We start from the raw sequence: 12,990 nt of genomic DNA on the forward strand, positions 1-12,990 counted from the left end.
CAGGATGTAGTATTTAGATGACATAAACTTATCCACATTCAAAGTGTTTACCTCCCCAAATGGAATCTTCCCCAAAGCCAAAACAACCTCACTCCAAAAGCCACAACAGACATGCCTACAAAATTTAAATACCCCCTTTAAAGAGAAGTGGCATCGTTTTGCTGTTCACAGCAGCGCAGACATAACTGTTCCAAGTTTAGCTACTGAATCCATTCATTTATAGCAATCACATTCTGTGTCTTGGCAGCGGAATCACAGGCTCAGAAACACAGTAGGCAGCAGCCTCAAACTGCTTCATACTGTTCCGTTATTTAAAATGGTGGGGGACTTCAGCTTGGTAAAAAGGTTATCAGTGTCAGAAGTGCAAGGCTCGTCTAAAACCTCATCAATAAAGATGGCCTCCACCAGGGTCTCTGAGCGTCATGATGAAAGCACTGGCGAGTGGGAATGGGAAGAGAATAAAAGGGACTGAAGAGATAAAGGTTAGGAGGAAGGGAGGTAAACTTAGAATTCAGACAGGACAGAATGAAAGCACTGCCCAAGGAAAAGGGGAGAAAACCCGTCCAATCCTCTCTGGCTGTAACAGTGCGTAACCACGCAACCCGAGCACCATGCCGTCAAGTCCACGTTCACATCAAGCATTTGTCTAAAGAATTAGTAACTTATCATCATCGATGTTTGAGAAATAGAAAAGCAGCAGCTTTGAGAATTTGCTTAAAGGTGAATTAGGAGACAGAACTGCTGCCCACCACGTTGAGATCAGAGTGTTCGCAGCACCGCTCTGAGTCTCCTCAGACTCACTGTCTGCTCTCCGGGCACGGCCTCCCTGTGTAGTGCCGGCTGGCATAGACCCCTCGTGGGGACCTCTTGGGCACTGGGCTTATAGGCCTGGGCCGCTACACCCAGCTTATCTGCAGGGCGCTTGAAGGCCAACCCTGCTAGCGCAGTAAAAACTACTGGGTTTAGTGCAAGTCTTCTGAAAGGGTTTGCATGTAAATTAAGAACCAGTCACAGCTTTCTTTCCAACTTACAAAACTGAACATTTAAAATAAAAGCACCACTCTACTCTCCAGAGATACAAAATGTTTAATTCAAATGACCATAAAGGATTAAAAACTATTTGTCCACATATGTAAGTCCGGTAATACAACGCGTCATGTAACTCCTGTTCTTACAAATAACTGAAAAACGAAAACCAATCCAGTCTAATAAAGATAGCCGAAGCACAGCGAACTGTAATACTTTTGACAAGTATCTCCAAAAAGCCGAATCTAGGAAGTGGGAACACCCCAGGCTGCTGGTAATGCTTTTGAAGAAACTGTTTTTGTCTACCTCTGTGGTAGTTTCCTAGAGAAATCTGTCATCCACAATAATCTGAGGCTGGACATTAATCTATTTTGGCTCTCGATTTCCAGTTAATTTCAGTGGCAATCACAGGTAAGCATTTCCTGAAAGTGTCTACTTTAGCGGCCCTTAGCCAACTCTTAAGGATTTGGTGCTACACATGAATGACTCTGTATCTGAGGAGTGCGTTCAATGGCGCCTTTTATTGACATGACTGTCATGCACGTTTCATTATAAGGGATATATTTCCAATGTTCTCTAGTGTATTAATTCACTTGCAGCTTTTTAGCTGACCATTTGGCCAAATGGTCACCGAGGACTAGGTGGAACCAAACTGACAATAAATATAACATTCTAAATCCTGTAGGAGAAAGGACGAATAACTGGTATTGGCCGCTACATAAAGTGACGTATTCACTGTGATAACATAAAGAAAATAAATTCTCCATTGTTTTCTTCTGATGCTTTATATAATTTAAAGAATGTAGCAGGTGTTGACTTAATAACCATCTGGAAGGAAACAAGTGAGATCATCAATGCTAGTGGAGTAAAAATATAAACAATTAAAAGCATTTCTTTCCCAGTCAGACTTAATAACAAGTTTTCCCCTACCTTTGGCACACAATAGGCTTTTAATAGCTGATATGCAAAATGCATACAGTCAAACAAAACTTTAAAATTAATCGTGAAGAAATAAGACACTATGAAATTGACCTTTCTCCTTTGATAGTGGTTGTACTACCAGAACCCAAACGACGACCTGTGCAAGTCCTCCATGACCTCCATGACCATCCCGGGAGGGAACAAAGGGGGTTAAACTTAGTGCTTCATGGTGGGAGCTTTTAGAGACTTCCTTGCATATCTAGCAACCCCATGCAGCCCAGCTCTTATACTGACTGAAGACAGGGCGAGGACACCACATCAACCTCTCTGAGAGCAGAACATTTCAGAAAATGTAACCTAGCAGCATGTGTGACCCAAAAGCATTAATGTCTCGGACTCACTCCTTAGGGGTTGAGAGGGATTTTGGGGGGGGAAACCTGTCATTCTACCAAGGGAGTGGCCTGCTGGCTTGACATTGAGACTGGCATTGGTTACTGTATATTAACACACACACATCACATTTTTATGTTTTGAACTATACAGCATGACATTGGTATTGAAAACTAACACTGTATTAGCTCAAATTATTTATCTGATATAACTGTATGCTGTAGACCCTTGACTCACAGATAACCTTCAGAGGAGAAGAATCATTCAGATTGCAATTGATCTCTTACTTCTCATGAGCAGACACTTACTTTATAGCAACCCATGGCAATATTTTCAAAATGCCACTCTTATTATTTTGATACTTTATCAGTGATATTCCTATTCTTTAAGTCACAAGTGACTATATCAAAATATAAAAAATACACGGCTTGAGTCATTTTTTTTATACCTTTAAGAAAACACTAACAGCGGAGTCTATGAAATGCCTTGTTTTACCTCAACCTTAAGTGAAATAATAAAATAGAAATTCATTGATTCATGTGAGTAAAAATAATATTCCTTCAAAATAGGCCTCGCCACACATATACAGAATATAGTGCAAATTAAATCCTTACATAATTAAAATAGCCTCAAAACTGTATCTCATTGATTACTCAATGCTAATGCCTCCTTATAGGTTTATGATTATTTTGGAGAAACCAAAATTTATAAATCTTATTAAAGTCAAAAGCGTTCTAGTGTATTAAAATAATATTAACCTCACTGTCACTTCTATTTAATAGCAATGTTTTCAATGTCTCATGTCTTCAGAACTTGTGAAATAAAATTTTAATGTGGAAAAAATATTATAACAGCATAATTAATTAAAAAAAATACATCAAGCGAGGTCAAAGTGAGTTTTGTAGGACCACGTGCTCTGAAGCTTCCCTTCTTCCCGAGGGCGGGAAGCAGGGCAGCAGGATCTCTTTCCTGAGCACTGAGCGCCCTGCTCTTGGAAATGCAGGCTGCCTCCAGACACTCGCTTGCCCTGTGACGCATGCTCTGTATTATGGTTAGCCTGGTGCAGTTTCTTCTTGGAAGGAACCCAGAAAAGGAAGCACAGAGAACAAAACCTCACCGGCAAAGTTTCGTGAAGTATAAAGTCATTTTGCCTCGGTCATTACTCAACACATATTACAAGAAGAAACCATAGGAATATAAAATATGAAAAGTCTTTAAAATTCAGACAGCAAGTGTAAAAACAGACACATGAAAGCTCAGAGAGAGGCTTAAAGAAATGAGGTACGATCCGGTCATCCTGCTACAGTACGTCTCTGTATTATGTCACCACCTGTGTTTCAAAGGTGCAAAGTCAGGGAATCATACCTTCTGCTGCTTGTGTTCACACAATCCTTCTGGTCATCAACAGTGCGTGTAAAGAGCATGAAGCCAACTGTATGAGTACGATAAGCTTATCTGCCCCACAAGAAGGCAAATCAGAAGTAAAACGTAAGCAAACACATTTGTATTAATAATAAATACAGCTTCAAGCATTTAACATCATCAATAGTTTAAAATTTTAAATAAATGCAACTATTTTATACAGAACTGTACCATTTATTATACACACAGTACATCAGTTCCCTTTGTTCACAAAGGCTGGTTGTAGATAGTATGGAATGTTACAGTACCACCTTGCATAAAATCTTAGTACAACTCTGTACTTGAAAAAGGGTGCAAAACACCAGCCTCAAAAATCTGAATGGAAATATCTTTTCTTTCTTTTTAAAAAGTACATCATCAACACATACACAACAAACTGTACATAAGCTCACTTTAAATCACCAACTGAAGCTATGGTAGCAGGTATGATGTAGTATTCATTATCCCTCCAAGAAAGATCACTCATTCAAAGGCTCAGTCCTCCAGGAGCCTTTGGTAACATGTATGCTTTTATATGAATTACTGTACCCAGATAATTACACTGTAATTTAAAGAAGGCAAGCAACAGCTGCCAAGAATGACTTCAGTAGAGCGTCTTTCCTCTACAGGCTCAGGAGAAGGCGTTCTGTAGGGTATCTCTTCCTCCACAGGTACTGTAGCTGCTCAAGATTCTCCGTTTTGAACTTTGGATGCTGGTGGCTGCATGAAATCCTTAAAGGGAACCAGTGCCTCTTTCAGAGCAGAACAGACTTCTGAGGATGAGCAGGTGATACATTCTACTAACGTTGGGTATAAGGCAATTACTTGTGCCCAGGTATTTCTATCAACTGTAATCAAAAAGTACAAAAAAAAAAAATCTCAAAACACAGTGGATATAAACAGTACGCTCACCCAATTTATATAAACACAAAAATATAACAGGAATGGTTCTATAAACATCTTTTAATTTCTTAATTTTAAAAGACTTTATGATATAATTAGTAAAGTATGAAGAAGAGATATTTGAGTACTGTGTACTGAGAAATTAGGTGAGAAAGTAGTTATGAGCTGGAGATGGCACTTGCTGCTCTTGCAGAAGACCAAGGTTTGGTTCTCAGCACCCACATGGCAGCTAACAGCTTTCCTAATTTCAGCTCCAGGGGAATCCAATGCCCTCTTTGGGCAAGTATTCATACATATAAGATAAAAATAAGTAAAATTTTACAAGAGGAAGAGAGAGAAATGACCAATGAGGGCAATCATAGATACCAAAAACTTTGCAAGTTAACAAAATAACAGAATGACCCAAAATGTTATTTTCTGTAGAGTTGCCAAAAAATATAGTGTGCATGTCAAGAACAAACAGAAAACCTTTTTTATGCACTTGCCTACTACAAATATCTTCCCATGAGTTTCTCAGTAATGCTCTCGGTAGCGATTTGAATTTGAGTCACTGCACAGATGGAGCCATCTTACAGAGCTTGCTAGTCTTTAATCTGAGACTGAGCAGAAGAGCCAGCCTGCCTTCCTCACCTCATCCACCAACAGGCAGATGCTTTTCATCAGGTGGGTAGGAGTGACCCACCGGAACCAGTGATGCACTAATCCTGAAATCACGGGTTATTTCTATTTCCTGTTCTTAGTCCTAGGGTCTGACTCAGAGTCATGTACAAGCACGTGTTATATTGCTAATCTGTACCTCAGGCCCTCCTTTTCAACTTTTAGTCTGAGGCGGTGTCTCAGCAAGTTATCCAGGCTGGTCCCTCCACTGTATTCTCTGGTAAGCACTTTGTAGAGTGTTCAATCCTCATATAAAACCTGCTGGCTGATGTCATGTTACTGTGTGAAACAAATCTGCAATCTGGGAGGCAGGGTAGCATGAAAGAAAGAGTATTGTGAAAATGTATAAAACACATCCCCTCTTTTTGGGGGTGTTGAGATAAGGTTTCTCTGTGTAGCCCTGGCTGTCTTGGAACTTACTCTGTAGACCAGGCTGGCCTTGAATTCAGAGATAAGCCTGTCTCTGCCTCCCAAGTGCTAGTATTAAAGGCATGTGCCACCATGCCTGGCTCAAAGCACTTTTTAAAATTATCCTATACTTTAGTCTAATTTATTAGGTGGTAACATTTTTCCCCCTGAAATAAGGCAGTGCTTGGTATCCCAGTCAAGTCAGGAAATTGTTTTTTTATCTCAGTTCTCTTGATGTAACATAAGGAAAGAAGTGTCTTAACACAGTCTCTCTCAATTTCTGAAACACGTCCTTCATCAAATAAGCTTGGTATATGTCACATATATCTCGCTTCTTAAAAACCAACAATTCATATGGATTCACTAGAGGATTACAGTAAAGAATATATATATTCTTTATTATATATATAAATTTACAACCATTTCCCAAATAATGGGTTTTTCCATTTAATGTGTTCTGACGCTGCTCAGTGCTAACATTATTTCCTTAGCTCGCTTCTGTGGAAAACTCTATGCATCTGCTAACTCCTTTTCTTTTCTTTAGGCTTCTTCATGACAGGGCTGGAAGACAGGAAGGGGCTGCATTGGTGAGAGGAGGGAAGGGGGGTGAACAAGCACTCTTCTGCTTTTTACCTGTTGGAAATGTTAAGAATTTGAACTAAGACCCAGAAGACCCTGCTATACTAAGTCTTGGCCTATAAGAGGAGAAACATTAAGGTGACACAGGATATAGAACTTGGGGATTCTACTCAAGTTCAGCTCTTACAGCATGTTTGTTTTAAAGCCCATTGTAATTTCCGAGGGACTTTCTGACAGAAAGCCAGGTGTACTAGCTCATACCTGTAACCCAGGACTAGGCAGGCAGAGGAAAAAAGGTCAGTAACTCAAGGTTATCCTCAGCTGATAGGTAAGTTCAAGGCCACCCTGACTTACATGAGACTCCGTTTCCAAAACCTCAAACTATAAAAAGAATACTAAAGAGATGCATATGTAGATATGAAAGAATACACACAATGTTTGTTAAGTGAAAAATATACAAGAAAAAAGTGATTACAAACGAGATATTGTTATTTATTTGTATAGAAAACTGAGGGGTGACTAGAGTATGTATTTTGTAATTACAGGATTGTGGGAATTGACTTTCTCTCCTATCATGTGGCTGCTGACTGAACTCAAGTTCTCAGGTTTGGTGCAAGTGCCCTTACCCAGTGAGCACCTGTTTTAAGTTATGCATATTTATATAGCGTAATTAAAAACTTACCATCAAGTCAAAAACTAAAAACAAAACCTCTTAAGAAAGTGTTAAATCTCCGAACGCCTCCCTTCCAGCAGCAACACTACAGTAAGACAACAGTAAAAGCTCAGTAGCTGTGCAGCCTGTCACTTCCTCACCTGACAGCCCGTCTCTTGCATCAGGCTTGCACTGATGTGCAATCCTCATGACTCTGACAGAATTATTTTTTTCCCTTTTTTTTTGATGACGCCTATTACATTTTTCTATCTATCACCATAACTTATAGTTACATCAAAGTAAAAAAGTCACTTTATTTGTTTAGAACATAATTTCAACTTCTAATCTGTTTCTGTATTTGTGCATATGTGTGTACAGGTGCACATGCATGTGTGTGCATGTATGTGTGGGGGCCAGATATCGCCTCAGGTGTTGTTCTTCAGGCAATATTTTCTTAAAAATCAAATAATTTGTAATTTTTTTTATCCCTGTGACACTGATATAAATGTTAAGTGTTGGATCTCCTCGATTTGTATGTGGGTTCTGGAGCTCAGACTCAGGTTGTCAGCCTAGGCCAGCTTGTGGCACACCAGGATTTTTTACAAGTTAATTTTACTGAATTGACATAAATTGAGTTTTTGTCACCTCAAGAACTGGAGAACAAAGAGCACAATAGCGCTCAGGCACCTCAGTGACAACGCAGAGCTACCACAGCTAATGCGGACAGAGGAGAAACGTGTAGTGTCTGGAAGGACAGTCCAGCTTTCCAGCACTCACCGTTCTCAGGCTGAGTCTTCTTCAGTGAGTCAATGAGTGTGCTGACGGCTTTTAGAACGAATATGATCTCCGTCACCTGCTGCCTGAAAAGGATGAAAGGCTTTCCATTAGGATTTTTTTTAAGATATGGCACACAATTTTTTTCTCACAAAGTTTGTACAAATAGACATAATTTTGAAAAATATTGGCTACAATAAAATAAAAAGAGGTTAAGTTCTTATAAGAGGACAAATCATCGAGCATATAACAAACACGCCATGTTTACCATGCTTACTGCCGATCTGTACTTACCTCAGCAAACCTGACTGGCAGTTAAGTTTACCAGAATTATCAATGGTAAGGGGCAATTCAATTCCCGAAAATCAACATTCACAGGGCAGGTCCTGGCACTAAGTACAATTACTTTTGTTTTTTGAGACAGAATTTTTCTGCATCATCTTGTTGTCCTGGAACTTGATTTGTAGACCAGGTTAGCCTCGAACTCAGAGACCTGCCTGCCCCTGCGTTTTGCATGCTGGGATTAAAGACCTCACTAGCAGACCCTGCTGATGTAGTTTTGGGGACTGAACTATGTCAAGTACTCAAGCAATTGAACTACATGCCCAGGCATCAAATGTTCTTTGCAAGTAGACTAATGTTGAAATGTCACTTGTAGAAAACACGTACTACTGCGACAGAGAGCGAAACAGCTCCATCAGATGACTATGGACAGAGCTCAAGTCACAGAAAGCAGGTGGTGTGGGGGAGACGGCTCAGCGGTCGAGACCCTGGGCTGCTCTTGCAGATGATCTGTGGCGGACTCTAAGAACCTAGTCAGACGGTTCCCACTGCCTAAAGTTCTAGCTTCAGGACACCACACACCTTGGCTGCTCCAGGCACTTGTACCAATGCCCACATACTAACACATAAATAAAGACAGCAAAAATAACAGTTAAAAGAAATATTAAAAGAGCTAGTTAAATCTTCAACACAAAACTGAAGGAAGGCGACTTTCTGAACTGGTGTCTATGATCTAGTGACACTCTTCACTCAGAGTGGTTTTGTGTCTGCACCTTCATGTCCATATCAGGAATCAGCTTTAATTAATCCATTTTTAATCATATCCATAATCAAATTACTAGTAAGCTGTCCACAGGATGCTTCTGTATATACATCTGAGGTGGAGGCCTATGCGTTATGATCTAGAAATTTAAAATTCAAGACTGTAGAGAGTTAATAAGTATTGGTAATTTTTTAAATGTAATTTTGTGACTTTCACTCACCAAATTAGAAAACTGTAAAATAAACTCTAAATGAGTAAAGAATTTTAAAATCTTAAAAATTGAGGAAAAGGTGCTCATATAATCCTGGGTAAATCTAAACTAGTATGAAACTATAGAAGGGAATTTGGTAAGTCACAGGAATGGTTAAGAGAAAACAATATCCTTTGTCAGATCGCTCCCGACTTCAGAAACTGACACAGAAACAGGTGTGGGTAGGACACGAGGGCGACCTGCTTCTCTGTCAGAGCCTCATCACGAGGAGGCTCCCCAACTCTTTCCTGACCTGGGCACTTCTTTCCTTTCTTACTTTGTTTTGACTTAAACTCTAGTTTCTACGTTTACAAATAAGATTATATCCTTTGCTGAATTCCAGTCTATAGCTCAACTGAGATCAGCCCTGCAGCTCCGGCCATGAACACAAGCTGGATATCCAAGAAGGGGTCAGCTTAGAGGCAGGGCTTTGTTAAACAGATTAGGAAAAAACCTGAGACTTAAGACAGGAACAGGTGACAGAAATCAAGAAATGTCAATCAAAGATAACCTAGAAGTGATTAATCTCTTAATTTCTCATTAGAGAAAAAGATTGTGTTTTCATGCAAATTCACAAGTTCTTATGCAGAAACTTTGGCAAAGAATCTATTTTCAGATTCAATATTTTTTTAGATTCAAAAGATAATATGATACATGTATCACATAGTTCTTAATTTATAAGAAAGGCCTGAAGTAGCATAATAATAATAATAATAATAATAATAATAATAATAAAAAAAGCATTATGTATCTGTAGCAAAACCTATGAGTACTTACACTGTGGAGGACACATAATTATCAATGACCTCAGTTCCACCTAGTTCACATAATAAATCTCCTGGTTTCGAGCAATCTTTGTAACTAATTATGATATCAATATATTTCCTCCTTAATTACACGCGTACCTTGGGAGAGGGCATTTCCCACTCAGCCTCTCATCCTCTATGTAGCGATGCAGAACATCCTGAGACCTCTTTAAAAGCACAGAGAGGGCCATGCGTGAAATGTAGCCTTCCTGGGGGGTTGTGACTTTGTTACTGAAGGAAAACTGGAGCAATGTTTCAAAACACATTTTAGAAAATTCTTCTCTCAAACGAATGTCAATCTCTGCTTCTGTAAAATTAACAATATTTGATTGTTAAAAAATGTTAAAACCGTGCACATTAGTAATGAGCCTAGCAAGCTAGGAATAAAAATACTCCATCAGTAAGATGAAAGGTACTGATGAACACCCTATAGTTAATAATAGTTAGTAAATACTTAGTAAATAACAAATTTTCCCTCTTGGATTGTGAAAAACAAGGCTGCCCATAATCAACATGTTCTTTTTTGGTTTTCCTTTGTTGAGTGTGTGTGTTTGCACGTGCGTGTAGGTGGGTATGTGCATATGTGTGTGTGCATGTGTGCATGTATGTGTGTGTACATGTGTGTGTACATGTATGTGTGTGTGTGCATGTGTGTGCATGTGCATGCATGTGCATGCATGTGTGTGTGCACGAGTGTACATGTACACATGCTACGTCATACATGTGGAAGTCAGAAAACAACCTGTAGGACGCAGTCCCCTCCATGTGGGTTCTAGTGACTGCACTTATGGCATTAGGCTTGGTGGCAAGCCTAAATGATCTAATGCCTCTGTTGGTCCCAACATTTTCCTTATCTGTGACAAGGAATGTCCGTTGGTTTGCAGAATGCTTGCCTAGCACACACAAGGCTCTGAGTTTGAGTCCAGCTTCAATCCCCAGTACCACATAGAGCAGACATGGTGGTATATGTCTGCAACTCCAGCATGAGAATGAGAAGTTCAAGGTCATCCTAGGCTACACAGGAAGCAGCCATTGAGGTATGCATTTTTTGAGGACAGTTTGTTTTATCTGAGACCACACCTTAAACACCAATGACAAAATCTGAACAAACTTCTCAAGAGTTTAGTCTAAGTCAAAAGTCACAATTAATTTTTGGTCTTACTTTCTTCTCTCCTTTCCTAACAACATGTTTCTCTGGAGTCTGGGTCTGCTTTGGTCTAGACTAGTTCTTCCTAGTCACGATCTTTAGCCATAACTGATAAGTAGTCTCTGGCCAACGCCACTCTTCCTCATGTTCCGTCTCCCAGAATCCTAGCCTCCTGATCTCGTGGTTTGCCTGCTTCCATGAAGTGGCTTCCTCAGGAGAGATGGGGAATAAACTCTGTTGGTCTTCTGAGGGCGCCATTAGTTTATCGTGGCATGACGTGTGGGTGGCTCCTAGCTGCTGCCTCAGTGGGAGGTGGGAACTCTGCTATCCCACCCTGTCTGAGGCAGAAACCCTGGGAACGCGACAGCCTTTCTGCTGAAGTATGAGAATTACTATTCTGTACTCAGACTTGCCCAGCCGTGCCTAGGTACACCTCCATGGTGAGTCCCCTTCATTTCTGGCCACCATGTCAAGTCTTTGAGAACTGTGCAGTTCCTATGAAAACTTGTAGGCCATTTGAAAAGGTTTTGTGGCTGAAAAGTGTGACTATCTTTTTTTTAATTGTAAGTATGTTGATATTCTGTGATATGCCTTTTATCTGTCTCTGTTTTGGACAGAGTTATCATTTCTATTGTAAGGATACATGTCTTCAGTAATTCCCTTTTCTACACTTCTCTGTTCCCTCCTGGAAGATGTGGCTAGCAGCGTCTGATACACCTCTGACTAATATGATTTCTTTCTGATCTCTGCACGCATCTTCCTGTTGGCTCCTGCTCTGCTTGCTTGCTCACTGCTATGGTTTGGATGACAGTCTTCTTTGGCATTTGAATGCTCCACATTCCACAGGCAGAAGCACTGTCTGGGGAAGCTTAGGAGGCGTGGCCTTGATGGAGGAGGTGTGTCACTAGGGGTGGGCTTTGAGGTTTCAGAGTCACACACCATTCCCAGTGCACACGTGTTCTCTCACACACACGTGCTATAGGTCTCCATCCCTCTCAGTCAGCCTCCCGGTCCCCTTCTAACTCTTGCTTTCACTCTCAGTTTCCTGCCTGGGGTTGAAGATGTGAGTTCTCAGCTTGCTGCCCCTGCTGCTGGGCCTGCCAAGCCTACACTTCCCTATGGTGGTCTCTTTCATCCCTCTGAACTGTAAACCAACAAACTCTGTTTCTTTTATTTACTCTTTTGGCCTTTTCCCGTAGAGTCTGTGAAGTCTGGACATCAGGTTACGCTAAAGAGCCAAGAACCAAGAGATCATGGGAAGTTGCTTAGCATGGAATGTCTTTGTGTGTGTTTACAGAAAACTCCAAGATAAAGTTAAGGCGACAAGTGCTCTATGCAGAGTCCCCGGAGAGTGTGTGAGCACCTTTCTTTTAGTGTCAGTACACTTCACACCATATACTGCAGGTGGGGCTATCTGGTGTTGGTACACTTCACACCATGCACAGTAGGCGGGGCTATCTGGTGTTGGTACACTTCACACCATGCACAGTAGGCGAGGCTATCTGGTGTTGGTACACTTCACACCATACACCACAGGTGGGGCTATCTGGTGTTGGTACACTTCACACCATGCACAGTAGGCAGGGCTATCTGGTGTTGGTACACTTCACACCATGCACAGTAGGCGGGGCTATCTGGTGTTGGTACACTTCACACCATGCACAGTAGGCGGGGCTATCTGGTGTTGGTACACTTCACACCATGCACAGTAGGCGGGGCTATCTGGTGTTGGTACACTTCACACCATGCACAGTAGGCGGGGCTATCTGGTGTTGGTACACTTCACACCATGCACAGTAGGCGGGGCTATCTGGTGTTGGTACACTTCACACCATGCACAGTAGGCGGGGCTATCTGGTGTTGGTACACTTCACACTATACACAGTAGGCGGGGCTATCTGGTGTTGGTACACTTCACACTATACACAGTAGGCGGGGCTATCTGGTGCTGGTACACTTCACACCATGCACAGTAGGCGGGGCTATCTGGTGTTGGTACACTTCACACTATACACAGTAGGCGGGGCTATC

At 41.0% G+C, this 12,990-nt stretch overlaps 1 protein-coding gene across 4 annotated transcripts in view; it reads right to left on the reverse strand.

Annotated features, from left to right (window-relative positions):
* Window positions 1-1,068: 1,068 nt before the first annotated feature.
* Mon2 (MON2 regulator of endosome-to-Golgi trafficking) overlaps window positions 1,069-12,990 on the reverse strand; it is a 74,370-nt gene continuing 62,448 nt past the window's right edge. For 3 of the 4 annotated variants that reach the window (XM_076920372.1, XM_076920371.1, XM_076920373.1), the window contains 3 exons: window positions 9,912-10,119; window positions 7,715-7,797; window positions 1,069-4,586 (listed from right to left, as the gene is read on the reverse strand). In XM_076920372.1, the coding sequence (XP_076776487.1) occupies window positions 4,423-4,586; window positions 7,715-7,797; window positions 9,912-10,119 (455 nt within the window). In that variant the 3' untranslated portion in view covers window positions 1,069-4,422. Of the gene's footprint in view, window positions 4,587-7,714; window positions 7,798-9,911; window positions 10,120-12,990 lie in introns of those variants that run through there. The other variant, XR_013106402.1, reaches the window with a different exon arrangement.

The sequence above is a fragment of the Arvicanthis niloticus genome, chromosome 22 (genome assembly GCF_011762505.2).
Source record: "Arvicanthis niloticus isolate mArvNil1 chromosome 22, mArvNil1.pat.X, whole genome shotgun sequence".
Lineage (NCBI taxonomy): Eukaryota > Metazoa > Chordata > Mammalia > Rodentia > Muridae > Arvicanthis > Arvicanthis niloticus.